This window comes from Canis lupus, chromosome 28, assembly GCF_003254725.2.
Source record: "Canis lupus dingo isolate Sandy chromosome 28, ASM325472v2, whole genome shotgun sequence".
NCBI lineage: Eukaryota > Metazoa > Chordata > Mammalia > Carnivora > Canidae > Canis > Canis lupus.
Window position 1 is genome coordinate 36,318,610 of NC_064270.1, and position 20,147 is coordinate 36,338,756.

At 49.7% G+C, this 20,147-nt stretch overlaps 2 protein-coding genes across 9 annotated transcripts in view; one reads left to right on the forward strand and one right to left on the reverse strand.

The window, feature by feature from the left end:
- Nucleotides 1-20,147, forward strand: part of DOCK1 (dedicator of cytokinesis 1) — a 494,693-nt gene that overhangs the window by 231,473 nt on the left and 243,073 nt on the right. The gene's annotated exons all lie outside the window — the stretch shown is intronic.
- The window catches only part of INSYN2A (inhibitory synaptic factor 2A), a 58,523-nt gene that overhangs the window by 31,784 nt on the left and 6,592 nt on the right, over nucleotides 1-20,147 (reverse strand). For 6 of the 7 annotated variants that reach the window (XM_025467632.3, XM_025467634.3, XM_049103509.1 and 3 more), the window contains one exon: nucleotides 6,535-7,711. In XM_025467632.3, the coding sequence (XP_025323417.1) occupies nucleotides 6,535-7,706 (1,172 nt within the window). In that variant the 5' untranslated portion in view covers nucleotides 7,707-7,711. Of the gene's footprint in view, nucleotides 1-6,534; nucleotides 7,712-10,054; nucleotides 10,168-20,147 lie in introns of those variants that run through there. The other variant, XM_025467627.3, reaches the window with a different exon arrangement.

A 20,147-nucleotide genomic window follows, 5' to 3' on the forward strand; every position in this document is an offset into this window, starting at 1 on the left:
CAGAGGATGCCCAGTCCCGTGGAGCCGGGACTGCCTTCCTGTGCCCAGCTTCTCCCTTGGCTCTTGGCAGGGGCTCTCGGATGTTCCGAGTCAGTCTCACGCTGAGACTCGGTGGTTCTGTGTTCATGTCCTGGCTGCCGCGGGGGTGCACGGATTCCCATGTTGGCCCATCCTGCTCTGTGACTTCAGCTGTCCCCTTATGCTTCCCCTGTAATTGTGAGGCAGTATTTATTTATTCTGTTTGGGCATGGATAACGAAGGGAACTTCGGAGAGATTTCTCATCCCCTGACAGGTCCTTCTGAAGAGTGCCTGATTCTGAGGGATTTGTCAATACAGGGACATAAGAGAAAGCAAGGATATCACTTCTGTCCATCTAGCATCGATATCCAGGTGAAAGCACGTCACGGCACACAAACATGTGCTGGGATGACCTCTTATTCCTGCTGGTGGGACGGTGACACCTTCACGTTTTAAACAAATGCTGTCATGTATGTAAACGTGCAAATTACGTGCAAATTATATATACATGAATGACCTACACACACGGAGTTCGCAAGCAGAACCCTGCAGGTTGCATGGGCTGATGATGAACAGTCAAGCGTAGGCTTGGAACAAACTGACCAGCAGTGGCCTGGGGATGCTTCCGCCGCGAGCCTGAGCTCATCGGACTTGTTTCCTCTCCTTGCCTGGTCCATGGCTCAGCGGGTAGGAGACTCTTGGTCGAGGCCTTCCGAACATGCAATGAATGGTACGCCTGTCCGTCTGCTAGTCACACCCCTGGCGTTGTCCCTCACCCGTCTTCTGACCTGGTTTTCAGCTGAGTAAATGTGGTCCTTCCGTTTACAAGACCATGTGGCAAACTGTGCTTATGGCCCAGATCCGGCTACTGGCTGTTACGTGCCTAGTTACACGGGAACACAGCCACCCTCATTTGTATACATACTGCCTGTGACTGCTTTCATGATACTGTGGCAGAGCTGAATCGTTTGAACAGAGACGGCTGTGGCCTTCAAAGCCAAAAATATTTACTATCTGGCCCTTTGTAGGAAAAGTGTGCCAACATCTGCCAGGTCGAAAGGTGACTCCGAGGTCTTCAAATAAACATAGATCCTGAAAGCCTGATTTTTTTTTTTTTCCTCCCCCTCTAGACGTGAGTAGCTGCACATACCTTCACCCGCTGTGTGGCCGGCCTCCTTGCTTTAGTGATTAAAAGCAAAGCAAAGCTGGACCAACAACACAGGATTCCACGCTGGGTTTGCATTAACTTGTTGCTGCCCTCAGGTCTTTATTCCTACCTGTTTCGTCTTCAAAGCCACCGTGAGCACTGCCCTCAAAGGGTCCCCGGTCTCAGGGGGATTCCCTTGGCTTATTTTTTCCTTGCTCTCCCCGTGTGCCCTGGACCTCCCGTCACAGAGAAAGACTCTTTCTCGGTGAGGCTGACCCGGCTGGACAGGGCCCCGAGAGTGGTAGCAGGGATGAACGGGAGACTGGGTCACTGGGTTTACAGCCCTCCCTGCAAGCTGCTGGAGTCCTTGGGCTGGTTTGTTATTTAGGATTTTCTTCTTTAAAGTGATGGTCTCACATTTGCTCTGACTCAGTACAGCTGCAAAGCCTCCGGGCTTCAAGATTTCATCTCTGCCTATCCATCACATTTGACGGCACGGAATGGCCCGGGTTCTGCTCTCTCCTTTTTTGCCCCCCAACACCCAGGCCTGCAGGTAACACCCAGCTGACGCCGGGAGAGATGTGACCGGTGAAAGGGCCCACTTCACTCTGGGTAGCGACAGATCCTGCCCTCATGTATGATAGCTCGACTGAAGCGCCTCATGTTGTTTCGGGTCTTCTCTGAATAGAGTAACATTAGGCTGTCACCACCACCGAACCCACGGAGACGCTCAGTGTGCTGGGGTGCCGTCTCAGAAGTAAATAACCGTCTCCCCATGGAGTGCCCATCCCATTGGCTGGTGATGGCACAGCAGGAGCATTTCAGATCCGGAGCTCGTGGGTCAGAGTGTCTCCTGCCCGAGCAGCCCATGGCTGCTCTGGGGAATTACAGCTGTTACAAGAAGTACTTGGGTTTTTAAACTCAGTGCCCCGTTTGCTGGGTTCTCGGCCTTCGACAACTACATTAGTGGCCTATTGAGGCAGCCTGTGTGACCCTGAGCTTTCTGGGAAGAGACAAGAATAATACGGAGAGCTCTGAAATAAGCAGGATAATTCTTGGCATTCATGCAAGCAGACTGACCACAAGCTGCCCGCACTGCATAAAGTGAGCGATTTTAGCGAACTGCCCAAACGTTTTACAAGGGACTAAAAGACATGATTTGGAATACTTCTTGCACAGCTACCTACGTATGGAATGCATCCTCTGAAATGCTATTAGGACACGTCCCTTCCTCGGTGCCCACTGGGTGCTGGTTTCTGCTTCTAGCTTTTGCAGACATCATCTTTAAGCTCCTAGTAGCCTGGCTTGGTAGGAGAGGACCTTGAAGCTCCCTGAGATTAAGTAACTTTCCTGAGCAGAAAACACTGCCACGGCCTTTTGGAAATCTACATAAGCAAATGAGATTAATGAACCTCACGAAAAATACTTTGGAAGCTACTGAATGTGGTTGGGGTTGGTGACATAGGAATTCTCACGCACAGAAGAGCTCAAGAAGCTTTTCTGACAGACTCAGGCACACAGTTTGTGCAAACTCACTAGTGAAAAGAAATCCTATGGAAAGGTTATACTTTCGGTGTTCTTCGAGAAACAGAAGTTGGGCCCTGGACGCTAGCCAAGTTCCAAGAGTATTGCCCTCCCTGGCTCTGTCCTAACATCATAAACCAGAGCAGGCCCTTGGCCTCACCGTGCCATGTGGGTTTTGGAGGGAGATCTGTACTGGGACTCAAAGTCGTGTGTCCCAGAATGCATGTAAGATGCCTGTCCTCGGGATCCCTGGGTGGCTCAGCTGTTAGCGCCTGCCTTCAGCCCAGGGTGTGATCCTGGAGTCCCGGGATCGAGTCCCACATCAGGCTCCCTGCATGGAGCCTGCTTCTTCTGTCTCTGCCCCCCTCTCTCTCATGAATAAATAAATAAAATCTTAAAAAAAAAAAAAAAAAGCCTGTCCTCACTAGGTCTCCTCCCAGTGTGGGCAAACTCTTTACAAAGTAGGCTCTCCGTGCTTAATTAGGGGTGGAAGACAGGGAGAGAAACTGATTTTACCCAGCTTCTGAGCATCCTCCACTGTTGATGATTTTGTAAACTCTAGAAAACTCTACTAGTATTTTAACTTGGTCATGAAATTCTTTGTCAGTGTTACATAATGACTATATAATAATCTGTGTAGTTTTTTTTTTTTTTTTTAAACCATGAGATGCAACGAGAACACCTATTCCACTGGCTTAGATGGAATACGTACAATAAGTCCTGCAAATTCCTCCTTTAGCGTGATGGTCCTGGAGCATGCCCTTCAGGGGAATGGCTTAATGCTCAAAAGAGCGGAACGTTAAATTTTCCAGATTTTGTGATCTGGTTGAAATTGGCCACGACAGCAATATTTACACCACGGAAATCAGCAAATGCTGTTGCCCCACCCCCAGTACCAGTTGTTATAGATGAGCCAACACACCTGTCTTCCACCCTCCAGCTCCGTGCTGGTGTCAGAAACCCAGGAGAGGGATAGAGAAGGAGCTTGCCTCTTCTCTGCACATCTGTGAGGCTGCTGGCCTCCCACATCCTGCCATGGTAAAGAATGGTGGAATTTGGCCAAATTAATGACCTCGGGCATTGGCAAGAGGGCCCACCTCTAGGATGGCCTTGGAGTTTGAAGTCATGTGACTGTTACCCAAGTCCAGAGGGCTCAGAGATCGAGGTGGAAGGGAACGTCTAGAAGAGATGTGGGAATTCACCAGGACACTCAACTGCTGTTCTGCAGCAAGCTCTTCATGTGCAGGCAGCAGTTGAACTAGGGATTGATTTTAAACTCAGCTCACCCTTTGCCTTGATCTGTGGTGCTCAGTCCTCATACAGTTAAGAGCCAGGCGCTGTGCCCCATTTTGGGGAGACCGGGGTGAAGGATGTCTTATAACCTTGGCAGTGCTCGTGTACTATGCAATGGCCAGTCAACACGTATGGCTCTCGAGCACCTGAGATGTTCCCAGTAGGACCGAAACACTGAATTTACAATTGTAATTAATCTGAGTTGTAATTAATCGGAGTTTGTGTCTGGTGGGTACTCTACTGGATAGAGCAGCTCAGGGCTTGTAGGAAGAATATTGGTGGAAGCCTATGTGCTGCGAGTGTGGCGGGTACATTTGTCACACTGGACTCAGATGTGGGGCTGCTAAGTGTTCCCCAAACCCCAGCATCTTTGACTAGACCAATCAGTGCTCGTGCCACTGCAGTTATCAACCCATTCAGATGCACCTGGCTGTGGGCTAACTGCATTAGAGGGTCACCCCACATCATCCTCTACTTCCATCTATAGGATGAGTGATGATCTCCAATCTACGGGTGAAGACATGGAAAACAGAGGAGTGGAGCCCTTGGCCCAGGTCCTCAGAGTCAGAATCCCCACCCTAAAGATGTCTCAGTAAGTGCAAGAGCACCGTGTAGACTGGCAGCGTTGCAGAGAACTCATGTAAAACAAATCTCTACACTTGTTCTAATAGTATAAGGAGGACACATCTAAATGTGATTCTCCTTTCATGGCGTATCCATGTGTGTTCAGCCTTGGCGGGCTTTTAGCTTGGCACCTCCCCTTGTGAGCATACACATTTAGCATATGCATTTGGCTTTATACCGTTTGGTGGCTTGGTTTTAATTTGGGGGGGGGGGATGCTCCAGCAAGTAATGTTGGTATCTTCCTATCTCGCTGTCTGATTCCAGTCACTACAAGCTGTATCGAAGTCAGGGAATGGGTCCCTATTGGGACCCTGTTAGGCTTGTTCAGTCTTCGGTGGGAATGTGGTCTCCCGATTGCCTAGTCCCTTGTTAGACCCACCTGAGCGTGTTGCTTTCGGATGTGTACGTATTCAAGTCTAAATGACTGAAATGGGATGAAAATGGAAATGTAAACCCAAGGCTGAAAGAGGCCTTTTGAAAACATTCTATAATGTTAGGTTATCACTGATCTCCACAGAGATTAGCTTATGATTGGCTGACAGCTAAATACCATCAAATGCAGACTGTACTTTGCATGGCGGGGCGGGTGGGGGGGGGGCGTGTGGAGTTCTTGAGAACCAACTCTTCTTACAGATGGGTCACCTGCAGTCAGTTGGAAAAGCCAGAAACCAGGTGCAGAACCTGCACCAGGCACCTTGCCTCTGGAGCCATGGCCTAAGCCTCACCTACTGCTTTGGGCCGTAGAGACCGTTTCCTCCCCCTTGTTTGCCATACGCAAACACCAAACACGGTACAACCAAAGCACAAAAATCCTCCTGAGGAAACTGTGCATCGGTGATCTGCTGCCCCGGTGATGCATTTCTTGGCTTCCCTTCATGCTGGCTTCTAGCTCACATAACCAGGGGTAGAGGTCCCCAGGGTGGGAACTAAGCACAACTAACTAACCACATGCCTCAGAACCCCCCTCCAGACCACAGGCTGCAGGGAGTCCAGACTGTGCCGAGGGGAAATGGGAAACAGAAAACCTGGCAGTCAAGATGAAGGCCAGAAGCCATGGGCAATGTTTCTCGAGAAGTGTGGCACTGGAGCACTGCTGGCATATTTGTTTCCGTGAAGCACACTGCCGGGTCCTTCTAGCTAGGGGGCTCACGGCCACCATCCTTACTGTTAGGTCAGCTGCCTTTAAATTTGCTGCCGCACAATTTCCAAGTTCAAAAGATGGAAAACAAAACTCAGCACTCTGTTATCAATGCTGGGTGGTCTTGGCCGCCAACTGGGTATGATTCCCTCTCTAGCCCAGCTGCACACAGAAGACAACTCATAGGGGGAAAGGCACAGTCTCCTAATCACACAGACAGGGCTTGCCTAAGGCTAAGCATTGCTTCTAGGAGCTCCACAGCGGGACAGAGAAACATACCCTCTATTGTGTGAGGCCTTGTACAGTCCTGAATATCAATGTTACTCTAATGATTTAATATAACCAAGTCAGCATTTGCTTTGCAGATGCCATTTCAATTCTTTTTTTCTTCTGTCATAGGATTCCTAAGAGGCGAGTGGTTCTCTCATTTAGCCCTTTTGGACTGGTGTACCTGTTATACCTCATCCATATCCTAATAAACCTTTTGTCCTAGGACATCCAAAGTTAAGACCCGTCGTTTCATTCATTCAAAACAGAGGTATAGGATTTAAATTCCAGGCCAGGCAGATGAATGCCAAGCACCAAGTACGTCTTCACGGCGAGTATACAGTGAAGTCCTAGCCTCACAAAATAACCCAGGCCCCCCCCTCTGAGCTTGCGCTGTCCTCGGACTATCACCTGTCCGCATGCTGGCACTGCTCTGGCTACGGGTCTGGGCACTGGAGGCTACATGGGGCCCCTGCGGGGGGTGAGCCCGCACAGCTTCACGAGAAACGTGGGCATACATACCCTTCCCGGTGGGCTTCTCCTTTCTCCAACTCCTGAATGACCCCCAAGAGCACTTTGATGGTTTCCTGGCTGGAACTGATCAGGTCCTCCATCACCTGCAGCTGTGCTTTCAGGTCGACCACCTCCGTGTGAGGCACGATTTGTCGGCATTCTTCGCCCGCCGTGGCGGCCGGGGGGCAAAGCTGGCTCTCCTCCCCCGGCGGGGCTCGAGTCTGCGGGGGCTGCTCACTACATTCGGGGGACAGGCACTGCGTCGGGGGCGAGCAGGCGGCCGCGGGGCCCGGGGCGGCCCGGAGCCCGTCGAGGCGCGCGGCCCTCCTGGGCTCCTGCTCGGCCGCCGGGCAGAGGGGCCGCTCGCCCGGGGCGCCGGGGTTTGACCAGGCGGCCTCGGGGCCCCGGGGCCCGGGGGCAGGCGCGTACACGGCGGCCACCTCCGTCTTAAACAGCGTCCCGTGGGCCGCTGGAGCGGCCTCGTCGGTGTCCGGCGTCGCGCGGCCGGGCCTCGGCTTCCCGGGCAGCGCGGGCTCGGGCCCCGGGGCGTCGGGCAGGGCCCCGTCTGGGCAGCTGGCCTCGGCAGGGCCGCCGCCCGGCTCCGCACAGTTGACCGCGGCCGGCCGCTCCAGCGCGTCCACGTGCTCGTCCGAGTGGGCCACCGGGGCCGCCGCCTTGGGCACCCGGCCGCCTCCCCACGGCCGGCCGGCCTCCCCGGGGCCCTCCTCGCGCTGGTCCTTGGCGTCCGGCCCGAACCCGTTGTTTTGACTTTTAAAGGCGTCCGCCGCCGGGATGCCCTTGAGGTTCCCTTTCTTGCGGTCCAGAGGGAAGGTCTGGTAGCACTTTTTGAGGTCCGGCGAGGTCTGCACGCCCGTGCTCTTGGTGACATTGGGGATGGACCTGCGAGCGGGCACGGTCATGTACTTGCGGTAGGCCGCCCTGGAGGACGCGGGCTTGGCCTCCCGCCTGTCGCCCGGCGGCCCCGCCGGGAGCTGCGCGTCCCGCTGCTCATTCTGCGCCTCGCAGATATCCTTAAACCGCACCTGTAGGGCTTTATTCCGTTTTTTAATCTGCCGGTTGGGATCCAGGGCATACTTCATCTCCAGGGCCAGGCAGGCGGCAGGTTCCACTTCACCCTCGGACGTCGTGAGTACGCATTTGCTGGTTTCCTTACTGACCATGATTCCTGCGTTCAGAAACAGCAACACAGACGTCAGGGACACAGAAACACACACGCGAACACACGCGCCGCACCGACTTCCAGCGAACGGGACTACCGCCTGCTTCCTAATTATTTTTTAAACAGGTGAGGCTGGCCTTTATGTTAAGGAAAATCAGACAGGCGGAGAATTGCTGGCAGGCACAGCTTGAAATGCTTCTCAGATATTAAAGCCTGCTTGCTTTTCCATGTGGGATACACTCGTTTCTTTTGATAGTAATGCATGTTTCCCCATTAGACAAACCTGTTTTACTATATTCATCAAGAAGCCCAACGATGCTGCCTCTTTCCGCTTTGCAAATTATCATTTCACATACACGTCCCCACTTCATAGGCAGATGGTTTTCCAAATGCATCTTACTCGGTTTGGGTTTTTACTAGTTTTTGAGGATGACGTGATTAATCTATTATTGGAATCCAAGAGAATTGCTGTTTTCTTATTGGAGATTCGAAGTCCTGATCAGATAAATGTGGAGAGCCCTACACGAGGGACTCAAATGAATCTATTTGTCTTAGCCGCTATGGATGCCATGGGACGACACGGCATCCTGCTCTATGGGGAGACCAGAAAGGATGAGTCTTTGCGCTGTGGCTTGCCTCTAATGGGTTAACACTAGCCCTAGAGAAGAACACTGGGTTTCCCTGCGTCTACAAGGACAGCGTTAGCAACTCTTTTCTTTGATTCTGGGGAGAGTGGTATTTGAAAATACTTTTTTTTTCTTTAAAAGAAATTATTCATTCTAGAATCAAGTTTTGTGTTTTGATCACAACCTCTGAAAATGAAAACAATGGTGGTTGTTTCAGTATTTAAATCCTGAAAGAAAATAAAATCACAAGGCTTTATGTTAATCATGCAAATTCATCTTGGGCTGAATTATTAAATGCATCTAAAAAGGTGCAGGTGGCCGACGATCCCTCTGGGGAATACCAGTGGGGTAAATGCCTTCACTTTATCAGGCAGATTCACAGCTGCTCATCGCACGTGGAAGAATTTTCTTGTGGGCTGAACTTAAAGGAAGAAAATATAGTTATGTTGTTTGTGAGTTTGTGTTTGAGAAGAAAATAGATGGGGGGAACTGGGGTGTGCAGGGGCCTGGCGTTGGAGCACCGTGTGCAGAGAGGCAGGGTCATGGACACGAGCTAGCAGAATGAGAACCAGCCCTGGCCGCACTGCCTGGTCCACCTGTTGACAGGCCCTTTGGTCTGTCGTGGGAGGAGCCTGTGAACCCGGGACTGAAACCTCCAGGGTCGCTTCTCCAGAAATGACCAGGGAACTGGGTGAGTCGTCACAGCCGCTCTAGAAGTCAGTGAGTGAGTGGGCCGCCAGGAGCTCCGCTGATGTATGAAGACTATACCTAACACCTTCCGTGCCGTGCGGCCCATTTGAAGGAGCAAAGTGGGGATCAGAGAGGTTATGTCATTTGTTAATGTCACACAGTAAGTAGGACATACAGGCAGGAGCCGGATCCTTATCTCCCAGATGCCTGAGGTCATGCTGTTTATCATGATGTCAAATGTCCAACACAGGCAGGACACCTCCCTCTACTCTTAGTTCTTATTGGGTTAGGATTGCGGGCCAATGGGCATGGTGGTCTGGTGAAGGAAAAGAAGTGGGGAGAAGCCCAGAGTCCTCATGTGAGACTTTGTTCTAGAACTGCCTCTCCCTGCAGTCTGGACACTCTGTTAAATTGGCCTCTGCATCACAAACCAGCGTGGCCCTGGCACTCTGCAGGTCTCCACTAGACTCACTGAACAAAAAGGCTTAGAGAAAACTTAATTATTTCATCACTTATGCCATGACGATGAACTGGCAGTCATGTTGGAGGACAGCAGAAATCCGCTCTGCAGAATTTGGTGTAAGTCAGAGGGCCAGGGTTTGTCAGCCTTGGCGCTCCGGGCATTTAGGCTGGGTGACTGTTCTCCTGTGCACGCAGAAATGTCGAGCAGCATCCCAGCTCCTACCCACTAGATGGAAGGAGCAGCCTCTCAGTATGCAGCTAGAAAGGTCTCCAGACATTGCCAAAGGGCTCTGGGGGGTGGCAGAGCACAGCCACCCCTGGGTAAGAACCACCACACCAGACCGTTCATCGTGGGTGCTGGAGTGTGTCCCTGAAAGGGACGGGCATAGGAGAGCAGAGTGAATGACCAGGAACAGATGGCAGTGTCCTGACACCCGGGGGCATGGATGATCTAGAAGGTGCCTGTTCTCAAGGGCTCATCTGGAAAAGGCCCAGCTCTGTGCTGAGCCAGGAGGGAGCCACGTCCTCGTGCCACATTCTGCATCTGTGTGTCCTCTGACTAAGGAATTACCCAAAACGGTCCATCTCCTAGGAAGTCTGGAGAAGACCGAGCATAAGCCTTCTTTGGCTTCTGGAGCTTTACTAGGTGCTGAGGATAGCTGGAGGCCTCCCGGCAGTTTTGGAGAGACCTGTAAAGGGAAGGAATGGAAAGGAGCCGCATCATCTCCTGGCGCTGTGTTGGGAGAACTAGATTCTGGAGAGTGGGGAGGGTAGAGCATGGCTGCTGAAGGCAGGTAATATAGATCTTTTACAGACACTTACCCCAACAGGTTAAAGTGGACTTGGTGTGGGGAAGGCACGTGGGTGTGTTGGGGGGGATAATGAGAAAATTAAATCTCAACCCTCCTATCTCATAATCACTCTTGAACTGCCTCTTTGTTGTCCAGCTCTGTCACACTATATTGTGCCATCATTCTGCAGAAGACCTTCCTACTAGGGAAAATTTGAAAGGGAGAGCATTTTTACAAAAAGCAATTTACTAGTGATTTTTCAGCCTTTTCCTTGCCACTCCTGAAAAATGTGTGTCTGAATAAGTTTGTCCTACCATGCTATTCATCACCGCGATTTGCCAGGAACTGCACTGAAATAATTTTCTTACATCAGTCTGCTGGTTTGGAAAGATATTCTGAATCTTGGACCCAACCATCAACCTAATAAAACAAATCCGAAAAATTAATTGCCAGTGGCAAAATAATAATAATAATAAAGCAATTCTAAGCTCTTCTCGGTTTTACAGGGAGTTGCTAAGTATATAAAAATCATTTTCCTATTAGTAAAAATCATGGTGGTACTTGGGGATTTTTTTTTCTTTTTTTCCTCAGGGTAGTTTGTTGGTGAATTCGGTTTTAAAGTGGTAGAAATTGAATTGTCCTCATCCCACTGATAAGTAAGACATCAAAGGATTCTTAATAGTTGACTTATTTGGATTTCAGATGGAGATCTGTGCACCTTTTGATGCCTGGGTGGCGTTTTCTAAAGCTTTAGAATGCAATTTTCCTGGACGTTAAGAATTACTTTTCATATGAAATGGTTACCCCTTTCCAGGGCGTTCACTTACTGTTCATGGGGCGGGGGGATGCGGGCTGGTAGAGATCATTAAGGAAATGTTTTTGTCAGGAAAGGAAATATGGGCGTTCTAACAGAAGACATCCCGCCGGTCATACCTTGTGGCACACTTCATTCATCCGTCGTGCCTGCACTCATTCATTCAGCGATTAGTGTGCACGCGTTACGGTGTGATGTCAACGCGCAGTCCGCGTGCACTTCTCTTATCAAATGCCAGCACTGTCTGCAGGGCACTTGCATCTCCTCCTTGACCCTCAGGGCAGCCTCTCAGGGGACGCATTATTGCTGTCCTCAAACTACAGATTGAGAAATTGAACCTCAAATTTTTTTTGTTTTTTTGTTTTTTTTGGTAATTTGCTGGGAGTCCTGCCCTTTGAGGGCCCCTGCCTGGATCCCTCTAAATCCCAAGGCACTGAACCACTGCCCTGCCCAGGGAAACCTGTAAGCCTGAAGGAAGTGCCCTGCAGTGAACCTCAGAAAGCATCCAAAGGCTGGAACTTGTCTGAGTAATTTCCTCGGCCTGTCACAGGGTCTCCGGGTGCAAGTTGTGCAGAGAAGCTCCAGGTGGGTCCCAGGAGCGCACCTGTCCCTGGGCACAGACGTGGTGGGGGCTGCCCGGAGGGCTGGACTCCTCGGGAAGCCACATGGGCATGTTCTGTGCTGGCTCGCCCTGGCCATGTCACCTCCGAGGACCGTGGGCTCTGGTTCTTGGAGTTAATCTCTTGGCTCCCAGCAGCGGGAGTTCATCAAGTTTATTTTTCATAAGAAAATGGTGTTTTGGAATTCATCGGACTGTGCCGTCTTGAGGTGAATACGGCGAGTCACGGTTGAGCCCGTCTGGCTCGGGGAGAGCTCGATGTCGAGGAGCTGTTCGGAATGTAAATGTCTTAATTACCCTCAAATTAAAGTGCATAATCAAATGTGAGTTGTAAATATATAAACCTTGTATTTTTAGATTAGTGATGGAGACTCATCTGTGTGCTTTAAATTAATAGCTTATATAAAAATGTTCATTCCAGCTTCAAAGAGTGGAAAATGGAAGCAACTAAAAGCCTAACAATAGGTAAACGGTTAAGTAAACGGTGGTGTACGTCCACTCAGTGTGGCCATTAGAATGATAATTATAAAGATTACTTAGTATCCTAGAAAAACACTTATGAAATCATGTTAAGTGAAAGGAAGCCATCTACCAAATTGTGCTGGAAGAAAATGAACAAACATGGTCATCATCACTGTGGTTTTAAGAGAGTGCATTTGGGGAGATCTACTTTCCATTCTGCATTCCGCTTTTTGTTGGGGGAGCTGCATTATCATTATTTGCCAATTAAAAAAACCACAGGGCAAAGTGGGTCCACACCTTAGGCAGGATGACAGGACCGGGCAGCTGGAAAGTATAAACACTGGGATCAGAAGAAGAAAAACCCAGAAATGATTAGATTTGGGTACGCGCAGTCTCCCAAAGGTCATCTTTTACTGTTTTGAGGATGCTCTGAATAAAGAAAGAAAATGAATTTCAGAGGATTGGTGGTGCCTGCGCGTGTAGCACAGATGCAGATGCCGAGCGTGTCTTCGCACGTACACATGTACACGGGTGTGCGCGGGTAGGTTAGGAGAAGGGGTGTTTAGTCGCAAATATGTCAATACATGAGCAAGCTTGCTGCTGGGAGGAGACCTGCCATCTGTTTTAATTAGAAATAAAAATGGATTTGACGTATCCTCTGCATTTATTTTCTGAAGCCAACTGGAATCTCAGCAGCTGACAGGAGACTCTCCACCAGATTAGCCCCATTCCTAACGTGTCTGTGCTCCCGAGAGGTTTCTGTTAGGGCCCCATGCGGGGCTGTCTGTGGCCTGGCGCGGCGGACCGACCGTGGGGGCTGGTGAGTGCCCTGGCTTGCCAGGACACCCCCTAGTGTCCCATCTGACAGCGGAGATAGCAGAAAGAGCTAGGCAAGCAATCTGATGAGTCTGGAAGGGGACTGTATGATATTATTGGTTTTTCTAGTGGCTTTCCCGCTGTTGAGACACCTTGGAGTCACAGATGCTGGCTGGAATTCAAGATTAATTGGGTCAGCATTTTATTCCATATGCTGAGGGAATGCCTGAGCATTAGGCTAGTCAGGACGGGGGAGGGGGGCCAGTGAACCTACCCTTCTTTTAACACTCAACTTCCCGGAGGGAAAGGAAAAGGCCGCATCCCACCCCTGCAGTGAACTCATTTGTGTCGTGAAAGAGTTAAACTTTGAAGGCCTATTTCATAGGCGCCCATTGATTCTTCCAAAATGGAAGTCCTCCCTTCCTAGGGGCAAAGCTAACTGCTATAGATTTTGGACTGTGCCTTGGTTAGATTCATTATCCCGTTTAATTTCCTTTAATACACTGAAATGATATTTTTCCAGACATTTGTTCACTTCTTCAAAGGTCATTGATTCGAGAGGACTGAAATGGGGTAACGAAATGAAAACACACACCCCTCCGAGATGGAGCGCTTAGGGAGGAGGCTGCCCCAGGTCTCCGCGGTGTGGGAGGAATCGGGGCCCAGCCATGCCCCCTTCCCTTGATTTGTGGGAGACGGCAGTAAGGCCTCCAGCATTAAGAACTGATGAGCGTCCAGTCAGAAGTAGCGGAAAGGGGCCCTCGTGCAGCTCCGATGCAGGCTTCACGCAGATGGAAACCAGCTTAGGGGGAGGCCCCGGTTCATGCATATCTGTGATTTCCGAAAACACATCGCCAGCAACAGAAAACGTACCGTCGATCACTTCAGCCACATGGTGCAAATTGCTTTTGCCACACAGACTCACACTGGACTGCTTCTGATGAGTGGGGGACCACCTAATGAGAAGAAGGGAACCATCCATGTCATACACGGATGCTTGGGGTTTGGCGTTGAGGTTTTAGAGAAACCAAGAAATGGTCCTCGTCCAAGGAGGAGCAAACCATCCTCCTTCATTTGCTTCACTACGTGGTTCTCTGATCTTTAGCTTACAGTGATGTTAACCTTTGCTTATCCTCTGTCCAAGTGGAATCTCAATTAGTAGAAATGAATTAGCAAAATTTTATGATGTCGGCGAAAACCAACTAGGGAAAATGCCTCCTCCAAGTGAGATGCTACATCAGCGTAGAGAACGGCTTTTATTTGCAACAGTTAGCTTTGCTAACTAATAATGTCCAAAGAGAGTCCAGAAAAACTGGTTCCAGCAACCCATCAAAATCATATATAAGATTAGTATAAGGAACTAATTTCCCTGCTCCTCTTTTCTCACCAGCAAGCAGGACAACTGGGCAAGGTGTTAAATGTAAGGGCTCTGGCTTTGAATGTAGCTCTTAGGTAGGCATAGACTATTGTAGCACAGGTCCGGCCCGCTCTATTGCTTGTGTGGTTCTGGGCTATCAAGCAGCAACCAGCTGGTAGTTTGGAGCCCAAGACCAGGAGGTTGGAGTTGGTAGGATTTGGAAGAGGTGGCCTCCTTTGCTTAGACTTTGCGGGAATCTCAAGTGAAAACATGTACATCATGGAATGAACTTTGGGATGGTTCTGTCTTATCAATGATGATGAATCCTTATGTATTATTATTATTATTATTATTTTACTAAATGGCATGTTTTCCACTCATGATCTATCCTTGAGCTAAAATTATTACATTGATTTTTCCAAAAAATAACTATGTCAAAAGAGTATATGTTTTCCCTGCTGTTTCTCGAAGCTGAATCTCAGGATACCATTTGGGAACACCCAGGGCAGGATTTCTGCGTGGAAGTAACCAATCACTGCAGATGAAATGATTTAGAGCTGAAGATGCGATCTGTCTTTCTGGCAAGACAGTGTGAGTGCCCATCTATTACCATCAAAACAGGAATCCCCCCCCCACCCCTTGTATTTTTCTCTGTAGTGCATCTCCTGTGTTTCCCTGGTCCAGCCAAACTATAGAGTTTGCTAGGTCTTGAGTTTACCTATGGAGGTAGCTAAGCCAAGAAAGAAAGGGAGAAATGAGCATTTCTTGTAATCAGCTTCTGCTTCTAAGTGGGCAGCAAAACGTAGAGCAATGACAGCCCCAAGAGCCTATGTACAAAATCCTAACAAGAGGCCATGGGCCATGACCTATGTGTGACCCTGAGGTGGACCAGACTGTACCCAGAAACATAGCTGCTATGCCCCCCTCGGCCGCGCGTGGATCAGGGGCACCCACTATTACATGCAGGACTGAACTTGGCTTGCAATGGGGCCAAAAGCCCCATGCCCCATCTTAGGATGGTGGCGAGTCCCCGGCGCTCTGTTGTGAGGGCACCCTGGCAAGTGGTGGCAATGCTCTCAGCCTGATTCATTCTCTGGCTTAAGTCTTTGAAGCCAGTCTTCTCCAGGTCTCAGGAATTTTTGTTTTTCCTTTCTGTTGCTTTACCCATTGGCTTTTTCCTTCCTGTTCCCACTGCTCCCATCCTGACCTTGGCGTTCTCACGTCCCCTGCCCTCAGCTCTCCATCCTCCCCTCCTGCAGGTCCTGCTCATCCAGGCTTCAAGTTTCTGTTCTGTCTCTAGAACACGCCATGGTCTCTCCCTGCTTTGTGTCTTCGGTTCCCGTGGTTCGTGTTCTAGGACTGTGCCCCCAGCCTCCCCTCCCCAGGTGATGTCTCTGTGATGGTCCAGGTCTACCCCTCCCTTCTCTGTCTGCTCCAGTCCTCGTGCTGCCTTCCCTGCATGGGGAACAGCACCTGCCTGTCTGGGGTGACCTGGCACCGTACCAGGTGCTGGGCACGCAGGAGAAGGAGGCACAGTCCTGAGCAAAGGCATGCATCCGTGCCTCCCCGGGGGACTTGGAAGAGCAGGCCTGAAGCATGAGTCACTCTTCTTTGATATGTATCAGTTCTCTCCTTACACAAATAAAGTGATTATAGACGAGGTCCCTGGAAGCACCTCTTTCCCCCTAACTCAGTCAGTTTTGATATTTGCTAATTGGTGTAAGAATATAATGATCCATGTTACAGGATCCTCACAGCTGGGGCCTCACCCATGGTATTTCCAGAAGGCTGACGATGGGTCTACCATATTATATTGGTGGCTGCCAAGGATTCTTTCTGTGTTGCCTCGATTTTCAGACTGGATGGAACATGGCTGTTTTCTGAAATTTGGGTAGGAATTAGATGAGTGGAAGGGAGAGAGGCATACGGTTTTCTGAGGCTAATAAGTAAAACCATGTCTGGAGATTCTGATCTTCTGAATCATGGCATAACTATCTTGAGTTTGAGTGTATTCAGGATTACCTTAAATTTTCTTCTTTGCTTACGGAAGAGAAAGAGATGACCCATACACTCAGAAAAATGAGTATATGGTTCAGAAATGGTGTATGTAGGTGACCCATGAACCACACGAAGCATAGAGATGCCAAACCCTGCAGAGTCAAAAATCTGCATCTAACTTTTATTTATTTATTTTTTAATATTTTATTTATTTATTCATGAGAGACACACAGAGAGGCCGAGACACAGGCAGAGGGAGAAACAGGCTGCCTGGAGGGAGCCTGATGCGGGATTTAATCCCGGGACCCCGGGATCATGCCTTGGGCCAAAGGCAGGCGCTAAACCGCTGAGCCACCCAGGGATTCCCTGCATCTAACTTTTAACTCCCTCAAGACCTAACTACCAGGACTTCTGGGTGGCTCAGTGGTTGAGCACCTCCCTTCAGCCCAGGGCGTGAGCCTGGAGTCTCGGGATTGAGTCCCACGTCAGGCCTTGCATGGAGCCTGCTTGTCTCTCTACTGCCTATGTCTCTGTGTCTCTTATGAATAAATAAATATATATTTTTTAAAAAAGACATAACTACCAATAGCCTTTTGTTGACCGGAAGCCTTACTGATAACATGATGTTGATTAGCACATTTTGCATGTTGTATATATTACATACTGTATTCTTAAAGTAAGCTAAGGAAAATGGTATCAAGAAAGAAAAAAAATACATTTATAGTACTGAAAAAGAAAAACCCAAAACTCGCTTATAAAAGGCCTCGTACAGTTCAAACCCACGTTGTTCAAGGCCGAACTGTGTGTTATATGCAGTCATGCAGTACAGTGGGGTCCTCATGACATCTGCGTTGTAGTAAATAGGACTTGCTGGGGAGTGCCAGTCCATTAGTTCTTACATCATCCAGCTCTGTGCTCAAGAGCGGGATGTGGTAGTAGCAAAATTCGTTCAGAATTTAATTCAAAAACTTCAAGAGCTTGGGATGACTAAAGCATTGTAAAGTGTGGAATCTTTGCTAATCTCGGCCTTCTCATTGGACTCTGGGTTTTTGCTCTAGAGAAGGAGCCACGGACCTGCGGGGTGGGGATCCATGGAGGGTCTCCAGCGCACCCGTGAGTCCGGTTACTTGAGAAGGGGGTGTTCGGCACAGAGCTTTTGAATGAAATAACTTTCGTTTCTCCTTACTTTGGAGTACATGCTATATACAATTATTCTCAATAAATAAGATCAATACTTAGAAATGGAATTCTACACCACATTTTGTTCACGATGAACGTGGAGAGGAAGTAAGAGGGGAGCGGAGAAGTACGAAGAGCCAGACGACAGGAGGGGAAGGGTAGGGTGGGAACCGCCCAGAGAGAGAGACACAGGAGAGGAAGGGTGGTCCTCAGGAAAGTTGGTCCCACCACGCCGCGTCCCATCCTGCCTGCTGTTACTTACTCAGAGCCTCTGCTGTCAGCTTTTGGTTCTCTAGGGCCCCCTAGAGCAGCCCCCTATCCTCCTATCTAGAGTGGAGCGGGCCAGCTCATCGGCGCTACGACAGGCCTCCGGGGCAGGACATCATAAGGCTGCGTGCTCCCTGAAGCCCCTAACACAGTCCGTGCAAGCATTAAATTTAATGAATAATCCTATTTTAAGTTCCTATTTCTGCATTCTGCTTCTCCTTGTTCATCTCTCCTTTATCTTCTTGGGTTGGGTGGTCCCTTCCTTGACAAGGGATGTGGGAAAAGGGAGTGAAAGGGCACGGGAATAGATGGTGAAGGGTCATGAAGAGAAAGAAGTTGGCACCACTGTTGAGTGAGCAGTCATGACAATGAGGAAGTGGGGCTCTGGGTACATGGGGATCCTAAAGGTAGTTTTTAAAAGGAAACCGTAAATCTTTCCAAAACCTCAAGTGACCCTTCTAGGCTTGGCCTACTTGAAGCTGTGGGCGGGAGCATAGGTGTTCGAGAGGTGGAACCTTTTTAGGAGTTTTGGTTTCTTTTGTTTTCTTATAGGGCATTTCCAGTTATGTAGGAGAAGAGACTGGAGGGAGACATGCTCTTCCTGAAGGCTTCTACCCCTGAGCCCAGCTTTTGTAGAAAACGTGTATTAATCCCCACCCTAGTCCAGGTCACTCAGAGTTCCTGGGGATGGAGCCACGGAGACGGGGCGGCAGAGATCCACGTACTAATGCATCCTTTCCGAAGATCCACAAGGCCACCCCTCCTCCTCTTCTCTTTCCTGCTTTATTGCTAAAGCACAGGGCAACATGTGGCACATAAAGTGCCCATAAATATTTATTGAACGAAGGGAAGAGTGAGGGATGCCCCCGGGGAGCAAGGAGCGCCAGCCCCTTCCATTTTGTCTAGAATGAACTTGGGGCTCAGCCAGGTGTTGGGCCGATCACCAACACGGCCCAGGCCGCAGCCGGCATGTGAACCTTTCCGTGGCCTTGCTTGTGGGGCAGCCGTGGGGACAGGTTCACATCCCTAGTGACCAGTCATTGTCAGGGTTTAAAATACAAGGTGTTTTGTTAGGTTTTTTTTTTTTTTTTTATTTGTATTATTTTGTTTTGCTTTCCTTTTTTGCCGTGTGGACAGATGATTGAATGGCAGAGTCCAAATAAAGCGTTCCCTGGCAGGTGAATAGCAGGAAGACCCGAAATAGCAGGGCACCTTCACACCTTTGTTCTTCTGCTGTTTCTGGCTGGGGATGCAAAACATCCACAGTTCGGCCTTTTCCTAGGAATTCCGTGGCTGGGGGCAGCTCTTCAGAACCAGAGATCTGAGTTAACTAGGAACATTGCCAGACTTTTCAGAGGGTGATTTACTTTTGGGTTTTCCACGTAGAACTTTGTGAATTGGTGAGGTGGCGTGTCCTCAGGCTTGCCTGCTTGGCATTGTCACACTCCGTAGGCTTTTCGGGACGTAGCGGTTCCTGGCTACGCAGTCTCACCTGATCCTTAAGAACTGCGGTGTAGAGACCGCCTGCCTGGTCTTGAGTTCCGGCCCAGAATCCGGGGCTCGCTACACAGTCTGGGGGAGTGAAGGTGGAGTGGGAGCTGATGCTTCTGTGGTGCTTGGCAGAGCTTCGGTGCCATTTCACACTTTATGTTCTCGCATCGCGTTCTCCAAACACCCTCTGAAGGAGGGGGTGCCTTATTTTGTAAAGGGGGTGCAATCGAGGCATGGATAGGCGGGCGAATCAGCGCCCATGGCCACACAGACAGCGCTGGCACAGAACTGGGACTGCAGATGCAGGCAGTGTGGCTCGGACACTGCTCTCACCGCTCCGGGCTGTGACGCGGGCACAGTAGGTCGGTGCCGTGAAAACCCTCCGTATACGGTCCTGGTGAGGCTGGCAAGGACAGGCACACTGAGAGCATGTTCTAGTATGTGGATGACACTGGATACCATCTGTTCCTCGACAGAAACATGCTTGAAAACCAGCTGGAGGGTTACAACCTTGGATGGCTGATTAAAAGTATACAGTTGTCCCGGTTTTCTGCTTCAAGCTGGGTACGCCATTGGTCATTCTCACGGACTCTTTGGGGCTAGACTTAGAACTATGCTAATGCTTCGATGTAGAATTTAATGATCGTTAGGTGTGAACTGGGAGCCTGGAGCCCTGGATGAGAGTCCTTTCTCTACCACTCACTCATCACCTGACCCTGCACCGTGGAGTAGCACGTCTGCCCTGCCCAGTAAGACTGGGTGTTACGAGACCCAGTGTTCCAACCACGTGATAAATTCCATCATTCAGCCTCACCTTGGGTATTTTTGGAACACCAGCAAATCTGACAGACACAAGAAAGTGGGGATACA